The sequence below is a fragment of the Ictidomys tridecemlineatus genome, chromosome 2, assembly GCF_052094955.1.
Source record: "Ictidomys tridecemlineatus isolate mIctTri1 chromosome 2, mIctTri1.hap1, whole genome shotgun sequence".
Taxonomy (NCBI): Eukaryota; Metazoa; Chordata; class Mammalia; order Rodentia; family Sciuridae; genus Ictidomys; species Ictidomys tridecemlineatus.
Genome location: NC_135478.1, coordinates 10,255,779 through 10,270,370, shown reverse-complemented (window position 1 = coordinate 10,270,370; position 14,592 = coordinate 10,255,779). Strand labels below are relative to the sequence as shown.

Below are 14,592 nucleotides of genomic sequence, written 5' to 3'. Positions count from 1 at the left end.
TGACCTTTTTATTTTTTTTATTTTGAGGCAGGGTCTTACTAATTTGCCTAGGCTGGCATTGAACTTGGGATCCTCCTGCCTCAGCCTCCTGGGTGAATCTCTGTGCCTGGTGTCCTTGCTTACTTTATTTATTTATTTATCTATTTTTGGTAGATGTAGATGGACAGCGTGCCTTTATTTTATTTGTTTATTTTTATGTGGTGCTAAGGATCGAACCCAGTACCTCACACGTGCAAGGCAAGCACTCTGCCACTGAGCTACAGCCCCAACCCCCTTGCTTACTTTTAAGATGCTTTTCATTTTGAAATAATTTGGAGCCTATCGACAAGTTTGCAAAAGTAGTTTTGGAAGTTCTGCCTGTCCTTTCCCCAGTTTCCCCAACATTAACATATAGCACAAACATAGATGATGTTCCAACTGTAAAAAAAAAAAAAAAAACAAGAAAGCCACCTCAATGCACTACTTCTTCCGGACTTTTTCCTTGTACAAGGAGATTGACTCCAGAGCTAGTCAGACACACAGCAAACACCGAAGTCTTTGGATGCTCAAGTTCCTTATATAAAATGGCAAAGTGACTGGGCTCAGTGGCCCATTCCTGTAGCCTCCCAGCAACTTGGGAGGCTAGGTGGAGGATCACAAGTTCGAGGCCAACCTTGGCAACTTAGCAATACCCTGTCTTAAAATACATTTTTTTTTTACAAAAGGGCTGGGGACGTAGCTCAGAGGTAGAATGCTCCCGGGTTCACTTCCCAGTATCACACGTGCACGCGCACACACACACAGGCAAAGAATTTGCATATAACCTACACATCCTCCTGTAGACTTTAAGTCATCTCTAGATGACCTATAAAACCTAGCATGATGTGAATGACATGTGAATTGCTTTTATGCTACATTGTTTAGAGAATTGTGACAAGGCAAAAAAAAAGCCTGCACATGTTCAAGACACGGACGTTTTTTTTCCTGAATGTTTTCCATTCATGGTTGGTTGAATCTGTGGATGAGGAACTGGTCACAGATGTGGAGGGCTGACTACATACAGATGGAATACTTTTATTGAAAAACAGAATCATCACCCATACTGATGTGTGCCTGCTGTTTTTCACTTCTCAGTGTATCATGTCCACCTTTTCTTGTTAATACACACACGAGGGCTGGGGTGTCACTCAGTGGTGAAGCGCTTACACAGCATGCACAAGGCCCTGGGTTCATCCCCAGCACTGAAAAAACAAAACAGTTTCTTCACTGTAAGAAGAAACACCCAATATTGCTTGGACTGCTTCAGGTCCCTATCACTGTCTAAGGTAACATAAATTTCTTAAAAATTTAGAAATTGGGGGCTGGGGATGTAGCTCAAGCGGTAGTGTGCTCGCCTAGCATGCGGGAGGCACTGGGTTCGATTCTCAGCACCTCATAGAAACAAAATAAAGTTATTGTGTTCACCTAAAACTAAAAAAAAATAAATATTAAAAAAAATTAGAAATCGGGCTGGGGTCGCGCCTTAGTGGTAGAGCGCTTGCCATAGCACACGGGAGGCCCTGGGTTCATTCCCCAGCACCACCTAAAAAAACAAAAACTTAGAACTAATTTTCTTATGTAGCAAGTGGCGAACTGAATGAATTTGTTCGTTTTTTTCCCCTAAGATGTGGGAAAAAAAGGAAATGGTTGATAGATTGAACATATTTTGTGCAGAGATGAGCAACAGGCTACTTGGAGGCACAGGGATTTCTCTGACCTTGGAGGGAAAGCTGGGTCATTTGGGGACCGTCTTGGCAGAGGACTCCCCAGCTCCGAGGACCTCTAGGCTGCCCTGGGTGGCTCTTGCTGTGTGTCCACAGAAAAAGAAGATCCTGGCAGGTCGTGAAAGAGGCCCCCCGCTCCCCGTGTCTTCAGTCTTTGGTAGTGAACACAAGGTTCTGCCTTATTTTATCTTGAATTAGTCCCACGGGGACAGACCACAGGAAGGAAATGGGAGGCTCTGCTCTTCTGTTGATGTTTTTGCTTTTTATTTGGTACAAATGTCCATTGAATCAGCCAAACGAGCGAATGTTTGGGAATCAGTCTTAAGGAACCAAATAAACAAAGCTGCTTTCTTTCTTTCTTCTTTTTCCCCCCTTTCCTTCTCTGGCAGACCCAGGTGGGTTCGTGTTTGTATAAGAAACATTTCATGGGAAGCTTCCTGGTGGCTCCTAGTTCACTGGGGTGGGCACCTGATGGGGGCCGGTGAGGCAAGGATGAGATCAGAGGGTACTGCAGATCCGTTCCAGCCCTGGAGACCCTCCGGGGCCAGTCAGGGGAAAGGGAAATGCTTCTCATGGAGAGAGCTGGTCACACTCAGCAGATGGATGGAGTTCTCCACGGGCTCAGAACCACAGCAGCCGGAGGGAGGAGAGGTTACCACTGGGGGGGCTGGGGGGGCAGTGGTGAGCGCTTGCCTAGCACACGCAAGGCCCTGGGCTCCATCCCCTCACTGGGAAAAAAATTCCTGGGGAGTTACTGGGGTTTAGGGGAGCACAAAGAGCTGGTGAGGGACTGTGAGGACCCTAGCTGTGGGCGTCGGGTGGGGGACTCATTTATGGGCTTCTTCCAGATGTGTAGTGGGGGTGGAGCTGATTTCGTGGAGAACCTATCTGATAGAACTCCGGAAAGCGACACCTGGGTTTGCTTTGTCTCTTGGCTCTCCCTGATGGGTCAGAGCCCCGTCCGTATGGTGCCCCCTAAGTGCTGGGGCCTCCAGTGTGCAGGCTGCGGAGCTGGACTGCATCCAGTCTTGGTTCCTCGGCCTCGACTTCCTCATCTGTAAGATTGTAAGACCAGTAATCCCTGGGATTTCTGAGGTCCCCTACATCGAAGTCTCCACACACAAGTTCTTAGGACAGCGTCTGGTGTGGAATTCCATGGCATCTACACTTGTTCGTTGAACACGGGATTGGGATGGGCCTAGGAGTGGGGAGGCTCACAGGTAAGCTGTGATTGGCAGTTTCTGTGTAAAGGGGGTTTCTTTAACTGATATTGACAAGAACCCTTAGACTGTCAAGAGCAAGAAAAGGACCTAGCCCAGTTGCCTTTAGTGATGGGGAAAGGAATGCAGAGGGACAAGGGACTAAGCGGTGGCCTCCTGCACCCTCCACCCCTCAGTCCTATTTTTCCTAGGACAGATATTCTGCAGGTGACTCTAGGAAAACGTGGTCCATGACTTAGTCTCATCTGCGTCTGGTGGTAGATGTTTTCTACATGTACTTATTTGGTCTTGTTTGCATTTATTGAGCACCAACAGTATCCAAGACATCCTCTAGTCACTTGGGAAAAGAGTGAGACAGGGCCTCTTCTCACATGCAGCCCAATCAAAGTGGGGGAGACAGGAGATGACCTCAAGCCTCGAATACTTCCAGAAAAGCCACCAAGCGAATAGGAGGGGGCCATGGGCTGGACAGGGAAGGCTCTAAGAAGTGAGGGACAGCCCCTCTGCAGTGGGACCTGCCACGTAGCCTCTCACCTCTTCCCTGGAGAGAGGGGTGTCTGGTGAGGTAGTCCCACGTGATTTGGAGGCAGACCAGGCCAATGGTCAGAAGCCCCGTGGTGTGTTTGGGAGTGGGTCTCGGGGACAGGTTGCATCTCCTCTCACTGGGTAGCAGCGGCAGAGCAGGGGCTTCATGCCCTCAGGATAAGCCTGGTGGCTCTCAGTGCGGCAGTGACCCTGCCGGTGGTTCTTCAGCCGTGGCAGTGCGTGCTCCGACATCCCACCCCTCCGTCCCCCTCTCTCTAAACCAGGAGAAGGAGTCCGTCCTCCCAAACCCCCAAAGAACCCAAGGCTGGGGCCCTCTAAGGGGGGCCCGGAGAGTCCCGACTCAGGCCATTTGCACCACCCTGAAGAGTCAGAAGACAGCTCAGGACCTGCGGCCTTTCCAGAGTTGACCGGGGAGGAGCCCAGAGGGGCTGTCTCCAGGTAGGTGGTTGGAACAGGCCATCAGGCTTCCCCACTGCCCCTGGACCGCAGAGCAGTCCCATGGACAAGGACACACAGGGGAGTGGGCCAGGGTGACCTGTCCATGCCGTGAGCCCTCCTGGAGCTGTCCTCACTGGTGAGGAGAGCTGCTGTTTCCACCGCGGGGACAGGTAGGGTTAAATTGTGCAGGTCATGGCGGGCAACATGGTGTTCTGCCTCGGGGTCAGATCCCTGTTCTGTACTCCTCCTCCCTGATTGAGAAGGTTGGGAGCTGGGTGCAGGGTGCTCGCTGCGATCCCCGCTTCATGAGGCTGAGGCCGGGGGTCAGGGGTTCAAGGTCAGCCTGGGCAGCGTAGGAGACCCTGTCTCAAAATAAGAAGGACTGGGATGTAGTTCAAGGTGGGCGCCCTTGGGTTGCATCCTCAGAACCACAAAAACGAAACAGAAAAAGAAAGAAAAGGGTGGCCCTTGGCCTGCTGTGCTAACTAGTAAGACAGTCGGTAACGGCCAGTGGCTAGCAGGCGCTTTGCACACAGCTCATACACCTGCGAGGTACTGTCCCCAGCTCCCGGGTGAGGTTCCTGAGAGCCGAGGTGTGACTGGCCCACGGCCCCTGGGCTGGAGCCGGGTGACTGGGAGTCTGGCTGGGGCTGGTTCCTGAGCTCGTAACCATTAAGGATTTTTGGTTCCCGTACGTTTTCAACAACGACAGAAGCTGGTGGGGGAAAAGAAAAGAAACAGCTCACGAACAGCCTCGTCTGTCCATGGGACTGATCCACATGCCGTGCAGTCATGTGGGGTCCACGGGGAATTGGTTCCAGGGCCTTGGAAGATACCAGATCAGCGAGTCTCCAGTCCCTTGTGTAAAATGGCACCTCAGCACATCCTCCCGTAGACTTAAGTCATCTCCCCGGGACTCTTCATACCTGATACAGTGCTTTATGTGAACCGTTACTAGACTGCGCTGTGGCTGTTCAGGGATAAATGACAGGAAGATGTTTGTACGTCTTCAGTGTAAACACAGATTTTTCTTGATATTCTCAATCCATGACAGTCTCCCTGCCTGGAGACCCCAGAGCACTGTACCTGGAGGACGGCAGCGCAGGAAGGGCAGACTGCAGTCAGGAGAAGCAAGGCTGTGGCCAGCTAAATATGTGCGTATATGTTTTAAAAATATATATGTATATATTTACCACTGAGCTACATACAACTGCAGCCCTTTTTAATGTATTTTTAAAAAGGTTTCACATGCACTGGAAAATACACAGAACAGAACTGCATAAAACAAACAGCTTAAAGTAGCTATGCGAGGCCGGGCTGGGCTCAGGGGTAGAGTGCTTGCCTGCACGTGCGAGGCCCCGGGTTCCACCCCCGGCTCCACTAAAGAAAAAAGACAGACTGTGTGGAGAAGAGAAATCTTGCCAGAACACCTCCCAGATCTAAATTTCTTTTTTCCCTCCCTTCCTCTCTTCCTCCCTCCCGTCCGTCCTTCCTTTCTTCTGTGTGGTACTGAGGATAAAACCCTCACATGTGCTGGACAAGTATTGTGTCACTGGGCTCCATCCCCCCGCAGACCCTAAAAGCTGTTTTCTGAAATTTTAAATTATGTCATCAGGCACAGTGTGGTGTTGCAGGCCGTGGGTCCCGTGTCCTCAGATCAGCGTCATTCGCGTATCGTCACCCAGACGTCGTCGTTTCTTTGTGTTAGGAGCATCCAGAATCCCGTCCTCGATGGCTGTCGGCCTCAGCCACCTCCCACTGAGCTACAGAGCCCTGGAGCCACTCCTCCCTGGGGCGGGGGTGTCAGGTTCCTTCTGTCCTTCTGCACCCCGTGCCCATTAGCCCTCCTCTGCCCACCTTCCCCTCCATCCCTCCCGGGTCCTGGTGACCCCCCTGCTGCTCTCCACTTTAGGAAGCCAGTGTTCGCAGCTGTCAGGGTGATGCCCGGCAGCACTGTCTGGGCCTCGCTTATCCCACTTAACGTGGTGCCCTCCCGTGGTCCATGCTGCTCCTTTTTATGGCTGGATCATGTCTATTGTGTGTATAAACCGTATTTCTATATCCATTTGTTCCCTCCTCCATCCCATCCTTTATTATTATTATTTCTCTTTCTTTGAGACAGGATCTTGCTAAGTTGCCCAGGCTGGCTTTGAACTCAGGACACTCCTGTCTGGGCCTCCCAAGTAGCTGGGCTTGCAGGCAGGCGCCATTGCACCCGGCTTCATTGCGTTCTTTGAAAGCAAGTGCTCCGGGGCCTCTGTTCTGGGAGGCTCTGGGCACCACTTTTCTGGGCCCTTTGTCTTACTGTGCGAAGTGACAGTCCTGGAGAATGACGTCCTCCTCCATTTTGTCTTTCTCCGCTCAGCTCCCCACATGAGGAAACAGGAGCTGCCTCCAGGCTCCTCAGGCAGCCAGAAAAGGAGCCGACTCCCCTTCCTCCTTCCCAGGTGAGCCTCTTTTATGGTTTCCTGTGTGTGCGAGACCCTCCTTAAGCACTTGGCCGGCGTCAGCAGCTGCTCGTGGCCCCCTGGGCTGGAGGGAAGGAGGGCGGGAGCCACGTTTGAAGCCGCAAGAAAGGAACGGGTTGGGGTGGCTTTTCTTTTGAGACTTCATTTTCCTTTATTGTTGCTGCTTGTGTCTGATTTACAGAACTCAGTCGGAAGATTTGTCCCCCAGTTTGCAAAACCCAGGAAAACAGGGACAAGAAAAGCAGAAACAAGGGAAGAGGACGCTGAGAACGGGGCCGTGAGCTCGGTAAGCCCCTAAAGATCACCAGGCAGCGCTCCGCACCTGGGTGGCCTCTGTTACTGTTGTTGTTTTGCCAAACGGGAAAGTCCACCACAGGGCTACATCCTCCTTGCGGGACAGGGTCTTACGGGGTTGCCCAGGCTGACCTCGAACTTGCCATCCTCCTGCCTTAGCCTCCTGAGTAGCAGGATTACAGGCCTGTGCCACCGCCCAGCTTCCCACGCAGCCTCTTGGCACACTTTAACCTTGATATTTGTTGGCAGTGACTAGTCTGCCTCTCTGCTCCCGCGTTCAGTGCATCATGCCCCAGACGTGTGACGGACACAGCTGGCAGTCTGAGGCCTTCTGGAGGCAGGACAGCAGTGCCTGCACCATGGGTGTGGAGGCCAAAGCCTCTTCCTCAGGTTGGGTGGGACAGAAAAACCCAGAAGAGCAGCCCACGCCGCCCCAAAGCCCTCTGCTGCTCAGGGGTCTTACAGTTGTTCTTGCTGACATGAATTCTGTGTGTGACAACATCTCTGGGAACACATGCCCATGAAAAAGTGGATAGTGGGCACTCGCAGCAGCTGTTTGTCATTGCCCCAAAGTGGGGACACCCCAGATAATCTGCAGTGGAGGGATCCTTCCTAGACCATGAGTGGCAATAAGAGGACCAAGCTAAATAGTGACACATTGAACAACTTGGATGGACTTCTGGGGTGTCAGGCGGAGTGTGGAAAGCTGGCCTTAGAAGGTCGTGTGTGGTAGGCATCCGTTTGTAGACATTATTAGAATGACACAATTACAGAGGTGGGGCTGGGCTGTGGCTTGGCGGCAGAGCACTTGCCTAGCACGTGAGGGACCTTGGTTTCTATCCCGAACCCTGCAAAAAAATTTTAAAAAAAGATTTTAGCTGGGCACCGTGGCACATGCCTGCAGTCCCAGCAACTTGGGAGACTGAGGGCAGGGGATCGCAAGTTCAGAGTCAGCCTCAGCAACTGAGCAAAACCCTCAACGACAATAAACAACAAGGACCAGGGATGTAGCTCAGTGGTAAAGTGCCCTCCGTCCAGTGCCCAGGACCAGCAACAACAGCAAAAAGGAGATTGTAGGGGTGGAGGTCAGATGAGTGGTTGCCAGGGATCAGAGAGAATGGGCAGAGTGGGGGGGAGGGAGCAGCTGGTATAGAGGGGTCCCCACGATGATGTGAGGCGCGTTCAGTCTGTTGACACGCAGATCTCCAAGAGTGAGAGCACCGTGTAGAGGTGACCGCACACACGGTGCCCGGGGTCTTCTCCACATCAGGGCCTGCGCAGTGCTGATGTCCTTGAGTGATGTTAGATGTTACCATGGGGGAAACTGGGCTCCATCCCAGCACTGTGAGTTGAAGGTGTGTGGTAAAGGCTAACAGGGAAATGCCACGTGTGTTTTACCAGAATTTATGTATTTTAATGATATATTTTATTTAAGCTGGTAGGTCCAAAATACTGTTATTTCAGCATGTAATCAGTCCTTTTAAAATTGCTTATTTTTTGTGGTGCTGGGGTGGAACCCAGGGCCTCCTGCACGGTAGGCAAAGGCTCTGCCCCAGGCCCTGCCCCCTGAGTGTTTCTTTCCTGATCTCCCCACCAGCAGCGCAGGCCAGGAGGAGGGCTGGTGGGAGGGGAGGCTGCTGTGCTCCGTTCCCTCTCCAGGTCCCAGCTCCAGGTTCTGCCCTGCCCTGGTACTGGTGTCCGGGGTGGTACACGGTGATGGGTGGTAACAACTAGAAAGACCTTCAAAGTGCTTGCTGATCGAAGGCCGGTGGCTGACTCTCTCTCTCTCCCCACAGGACACACTGCCAGTGCCCAGTGCCCAGCAGGCGGGGAGCCTGCTGCTGCCGGAGTCTCTGGGGCTCGCTCTCCAGGAGGCCAGGGGACCTGGAGAGCAGACCCAGGCAGACAGCCCCAGCTCTGAGCAGAGTGGCCAGAACCTCGAGATATCTGTGCCTGGCAGGGGGGATTCCCAGCCCCTGTTCTCTCCAGAAGTGGGGACCGGGCCCTCCCACCCAGAGAGAGCCAGTCAGAACCGCCTGTTGGAGCAAAGCAACAGCGTGATGGCGGGGGGAAACCTGGGGAACAGCAGGCCTGAGACAGAGATGGCTTGGGTTCCAGGCGATCGTGGCCAGAAAGGGCACCTGCCAGGCAGTGATGCTGGAGGGCAGGGGTCAGACAGAGGAGCCCCCCGGGGGGGAGGGGCCCAGGGCAGGTCAGGGGCTGAGCTGCCCCCGGTGCCCAAGGACGAGGGAGCCAGCCGCCCCCACACTGCAGCACCGGCTCCTGCCGTGGGCCTTGCTCAGGAGCTGAGCCCGGCCACTCCACACCTGAAGACCTGGAGCGTGGGCCAGGACCTCCCTGACCCCAGGCAGATACCCGGAGGGTCAGGCGGGGAAGCAGGGCAGAGCCACAGCAGCCCAGGATGCACTTCCTTGAGCGTGGACCCCACTGAGGTGGACCAGAGAACCCCAGAGGTGGCCGGGCCGGGCGGGCAGGCCTTCCCCAGCAGGCAGGCCCCTGGCAGAGGCTGCAGTGCGGCCAAGCTGGACTGTGCGCCTCTTGCTAAAGACACCACAGCAGGCAGAGGAGACCTGGGGCTGGAGGGTGGTCCCCAGGGTGACATGCCATCGAGCCCTCTAGGATTCCTGGCTCCAGCTTCTGGGAACCAAACGTCCACAGTGTGTGCTAAGGACTCTGGCCATCTAGCCCTGGAGATGGGTCCAGATGTGGGTCAGGTACCGAGGCCGAGCCCTGTCCAAGAGGGGCCAGGACGGATGTGCACACAGCCCGTGGACAGACGGGCAGCGGGGTTAGGCAGCCAGGGCCGTGAACAAGTTCTGAAGGAGCTCAGTCTGTCCCCCGGAGCCTCTGGTCTGTTGGAGCTCAGAGACACAGTGGGTGACCCTCCCCCGGAGACTGGAGCCCCCCTGGGCAGCCCGGAGCCCTCTGTAGAAGCAGCAGGCCAGCCCCAGCAGCCCCCCACTTCCTCAGACCTAGAGGTGGGCTTCCTGCCCGACAGCCAGATTCGGGAGGCCCTGGAGGGCGCCAGCTTCGAAGCCCCACCTGAGCAGGTAAGGACTTCCCTGTTGTTGACAGACCATTCCAGAGCAAGGGCCATGCAGGGAGCGGGGCGACGCGGCTCATGGTGGCCTTCCACGTGACCTGGCAAAGGAATGGGGGGGTGTCTGAGTCGCGGCTGTGGTGCCTGCGGTTTTCCAGATGGGCAGAACTGCCGTTCTGGGAGGGGTCCCCCACCTCAGCAGGAGCTCCAGGTGAGCTAGGCCCTGGCAGCTTCGTGCCCACCCACCCCACCTTTCAGCACCTGCCCCCGGCTCCCAGGGAGCTCACTGAGGGCAGTGGACCAAGAGGGCGACCTGAAGGTGCCAGGGCCTAGCCCACCTCATAGCTGACCCTGAGGAGGGGACTTCACTCCTGAACTGGGAGAGTCCTTGCCCCTTTTCAGGGTCACCTGAGGGTCTTGATGGGATTCTTTTCAAAATGCACATAGTTACTGTGGTTTTCTGCTGGGGTTTGGGGAAGGGCTGTGCTTCCTCTGGCTGCTGATCCTGTGCCAGCCATTTATGGTCACCTGCCTGGGCAGGTGGCTGCCTTGCTCGGCCCTGCCCTCTTGGGGGGAAGGGCAGCATGCCCGGCTGCTGGCACCCCTGAGCCAGCCAGGAGCCACGGCCACTCCCTGGGAGGTGGGCAGTTCTCTTCCCACACCCTGCGCGCAGCACGGAGGCCAAGGAGGCTGAGCACCTCCCAGAGGTGACACAGCCTGGAGGGGAGGGGCCCGGGTGGCACCTGGGTCTACCTAATTCTAACACTGCGCCTGGCACTTGTCCTGGAGCGTGGGCCAGTGTGCTTCTTGGCTGACCGAGAAGAGCTTCTTCTTTATCTTTCTCTGTGGTGGGGACGGGACCCGGGGTCTTGGGCACGCTAGGAAGGGCTCCCCGCGTGAGTTGCACCCCAACCCCTATTGAGATGTTTCCAAAGCTCCCTTCAGTGTCTGTCAGGAAGCACCTGTTCGGTGCTGGGGCGCCCGTGGCCACAGAGCAGCCTGGTCCCTGCCCCGTGGGACACAGCAGCCCGATTCTGGGTGGCACTCCCGTGGCGAGCTTTCTGTCCTGGGCCGTTGGGCACGTAAGGAGGGTTCTCAGGAGACACTGGCAGAGCACAGCACAGGCTGAGGAGGAGCTGCGGGGTGGGTGTGCAGTGGTGGAGAACATGTGTGGTGCCCTGGGTTCTGTCCCCAGCCCTGGGGAAAAAAGAGGAAAAACCCAGCAGGATTGTGGGGACCAGGCAGACAGCCAGAGTGGTCAGACTCGGCGGCAGTGCCAGCCCGGGAGGACGTGCTGCCCAACAGGGCTGCCAGACGCCTGGGCATGTTTGGTTTGACACAGGGCGTTCCCCAGCAAGTCAGGGCGACCCAGCCACCAAGCAGGTTCCCATGGGAGGGACGTGGATGGCCCATGGCGGGAAGGCAGAGGCCGTGCTTCCTGGCATGGGCAGGGCACCTGGGGACAGAGCGAGGACTCCTAGGGAGAGCCACGGGGTGGACACACGCCCTTTGTCAGAGGAGGGGACTCGCGGAGGTGGCCAGCAGGGACATAGGTGTCAAACTCCAAACCTCAGCCGCTTTGCCACCCCTTGGGTGGTTGACATTTCCCCAAAAACTAAACTGTCGATGCTGTTTCCACCCCTAGGCCTCCCGGGCTGCCTGGCTTCCCCCCACTCCTGAGGACTTTTCCCTGGAGACAGGTGGCGACATCTTGTCTCAATAGGGTGCATGTGGCTCCCGCAGCCATTGAGGTGCCTCCGTGTTTCTGCACAACTTGTGGCCTTTAGAGTCTCAGGACACACAGGATGTGTGCAGTTGTCACGGACGGGGGTGCCCTCAGGGGAGTGCCACCACACCCAACAGGACAGGAAGGCTGGGCTTGGCATCACCACTGGCTGCGTCCCCTGCTGCCACCTGTCCTTTGCAGGAGGCCCAGCCAGCCGTGGTGACCCCATCAGGCTGAAGCCAAGCCCGAGTCCCAGTGTGACTCTTCTCCCCACGCCGGGCTGCCCTTCACGTGTTGCTCTCTCCTTCCAGGTTTCTCCTGCAGGGAGTGAGTCAGGCCTCTGCTGGCCCGACCCCAGCCCGCGGGCCAGGGGAGACCTTGTCATGATGGCTCAGGTCCAGCCGAGGTAGGCATCGGGGTGTGCCCAACCAGGGTCCAGCTGGGCCAGGGAGGGACACAGACAAGGCCCTGACCGCCCTTGCTGGGTCTCCCACCCTCCCTCCAAAAGGGAGCCCCATCCTTCACACTGCTTGTGTCACCTGCTCCCCCAGAGCGGTGAACCGTGGCCAGGAGTCTGCATCTGATCCAGCCCCTCTCCCTGGGACCCCAGGGTCCTGGGCCCCTGCACAGGCCTCCGGGTCTGTGGGTTGTTCTGACCCACGTGCACGCGGGTCCCCCGGAAGAGGGGCACGAACTCTCCCTATGTCCCTTATGGTGGGGAGAACGGGGGCAGGCTGGGGACTGTGAGCCGAGACTTGGGGCCGTTCCCAGCCCTGGCACTGGGCAGGCCCTCCAGTGACTCCACCTGGGGCACCCCATGCTGCAGACCACAGGTGCACGTCCCTCCAGCCAGCAGAGTGCTGGTGCCCACCCCCACCGCCCTGCCTGTGGCCAACATGGCCGTCCTCTTCCGTTACCCTGCACTCGAACCTGCCTCTGGGCAGAGCTGTCAATTATTTATGGCCAAGTGTCTGGTTCTCTCTGGTGAGCGGGGAGGGAGGGTCACGGTGCAGCCCTGGGCCTTGTCTTGCCGCCTTTTCCTTTTCTATCCTCCTCCTTCCATCTCTCTCCTCTGCTCCCCCCACCCCACCCCCGCCTGTCCTCCTCCGCTTCCTCCTCTCTCCTGTCCTCCTCTTCTCCCTCTCCCTCCTGCAGCAGGGTGGGGTGGCAGGTTCCGGCCTCTTGCCCTGTAGACTCTGTGCCTCTCGGGCCACTTGTTGACAGCACCCACACGACACCTGGGGTGGACCAGAGGTTGTTTGGTCACAGTGGCCCTGGTGGGGAGCAGGAGGAGGGAGATTTCATGTCTGAATCTCCCAGCAGCCTCACCCGCTCAGGGATGTCCAGAAGTCCCCAGAGAGGGCCCTGGGGTCTGGTTGGTGGCCCAAGCCTGAGGAGACCTGAGAAAGGCTAAGACCCAGGGCAGCAGGACACCTTGGTGTGACTGGGGCAGGTGTGACCAAGCCTGGGGGCGGGGGCTTGAGGCCTGAGAGCAGTTGACCTGAGGCCTACAGGGCCACCCCAGCCACCCAGGGAGGCCCCCACTTCTCTGCCTGGTCCTCTTGTCCTGCCACACCTACAGGCCAAAGCCTCTCATCTGGTGGGTACTGTGGCACGTCCATCCCCTGCAACATGGGTGTCCCCGGGGCTGGCCCTTCCAGAACTGCCCTGAGCCCTGGAGAGGGGACAGAGCAAGAGAGGCAGAGGGCAGAGGGCTGGGGAGAAAAAGGCTGCGGGAAGGGGTCACGGTCAGCTTAGCAACACTCAGTGAGACTGCCTGGGAGTCCCAGGAGAGCTCAGGCAGCGGCCAGGAGTCCCCGTGGCTGGAGCAGAGACCCGGAGGAAACAGGAGGTGGGGGTCATGCCGAGCAGCGGGAGGGACATCTCCACAGCCCCCTTGAGCTTCAGGTGGAAGAGCTGTAGGACCAGCTCAGGGGCCAGGAGAGGCGGTGGCAACTGCCCAGGCACTGTCTCGGGGGATGGTGACAGGGGAGGAGCAGCCCGCGCTTCTGGTGGTGGAGCTGGCCATGGCCGCCAGGCTCTGCCTGCGAGCAGACAGACAGACAGGGTGAGGACAGCGGGGTCAGCACGCCCCTTCAGGCTGTTCCTCTCCACCTTCCTGACAGGCCCGGTGTAGGAGTCCAGGCCCCAGAGGCGCCCAGGATGGAGGACGCCACAGGAACCGTCCAGGGCCTGGTGGTAGAGCTCTCCAACCTCAAGTAAGGCCAGGAGCTGGGCGGGAGGACCAGGGAGCAGGGAGGAACCGAGGCAGGAGCCTTGGGCGGGCAGCAAGGCTAGGGGACACTCCCCTGGCCGGCCTTCTCCATCTGGGCCCCGGAAACCTGACCTCAGGAGGAGGGGCCAGCAGTCCCCCTGCTGCTTAGGCTGGTCCCAGTGTCAGCGTAGAGCACCACGAGGGGCCATCTGCACGTGTGCCTCTGGGCAGGGACCCCATCCCATGGTGACCACCAGTGCCCCAGCTTACCGTTTCTGCTGCAGCCGGCTGATCATGAGCGCCCACCGAGACCTGGAAGCCTTCAGGCGCCTCCACTCCCGGAAGGCGAAGCCACCAGGGAAGGCCCCCTCTCTCTACCCACCCAAGGGGAGCCTCTCCCGGGGGGAGCAAGCCTGGAGGGACCTGTAGGCCACTGCCTGAGCGCCCACAGGCTCCCTGTGCACCCTGGTCACCTGCAGCACCCCCACCCCCACCTGATGTTGTTTGCTTGTGAGATTGTCCAAGGGGTCCTGAGGCGCCCCAGCAGCTCCCTGCAGCCGGAGCCAGGAAGCACCACTGTGTGGCCAGGATCACAGCCTCCGGCGGGAGGCAGCACAGGGAGGGCAGCTGTGCCTTCCTGGAAGCTGGAAGCCCAACAGAAGGGGCTCCAGGAAGTGGCCATCTGAGCAGGGCCCAGACCCCAGGCCTCGATGTTTATCTGGGTTTGCAAATTCAAGCTCCTTCCCCAAGGTTGCCCTAGTTCAGAATCTGCTTCCTTCTGGAGGAGAGAAGGGCTCCCTTTGTTGTTTGTATCTTAGTCTTTCCCCCAATTTCCATTTTATTTCTTCTGGGAAGACCAGTAATAAACGATCCTTTCATGGA

General features: G+C 57.1%; 1 protein-coding gene across 4 annotated transcripts in view; it reads left to right on the top strand.

Annotated features, from left to right (window-relative positions):
* Window positions 1–14,592, top strand: part of Brme1 (break repair meiotic recombinase recruitment factor 1) — a 16,493-nt gene extending 1,901 nt beyond the window's left edge. For 3 of the 4 annotated variants that reach the window (XM_040290373.2, XM_078037174.1, XM_021733906.3), the window contains 7 exons: window positions 3,772–3,946; window positions 6,312–6,393; window positions 6,596–6,700; window positions 8,505–9,779; window positions 11,807–11,901; window positions 13,622–13,714; window positions 13,995–14,592. In XM_040290373.2, the coding sequence (XP_040146307.2) occupies window positions 3,772–3,946; window positions 6,312–6,393; window positions 6,596–6,700; window positions 8,505–9,779; window positions 11,807–11,901; window positions 13,622–13,714; window positions 13,995–14,139 (1,970 nt within the window). In that variant the 3' untranslated portion in view covers window positions 14,140–14,592. Of the gene's footprint in view, window positions 1–3,771; window positions 3,947–4,978; window positions 5,101–6,311; window positions 6,394–6,595; window positions 6,701–8,504; window positions 9,780–11,806; window positions 11,902–13,621; window positions 13,715–13,994 lie in introns of those variants that run through there. The other variant, XM_078037175.1, reaches the window with a different exon arrangement.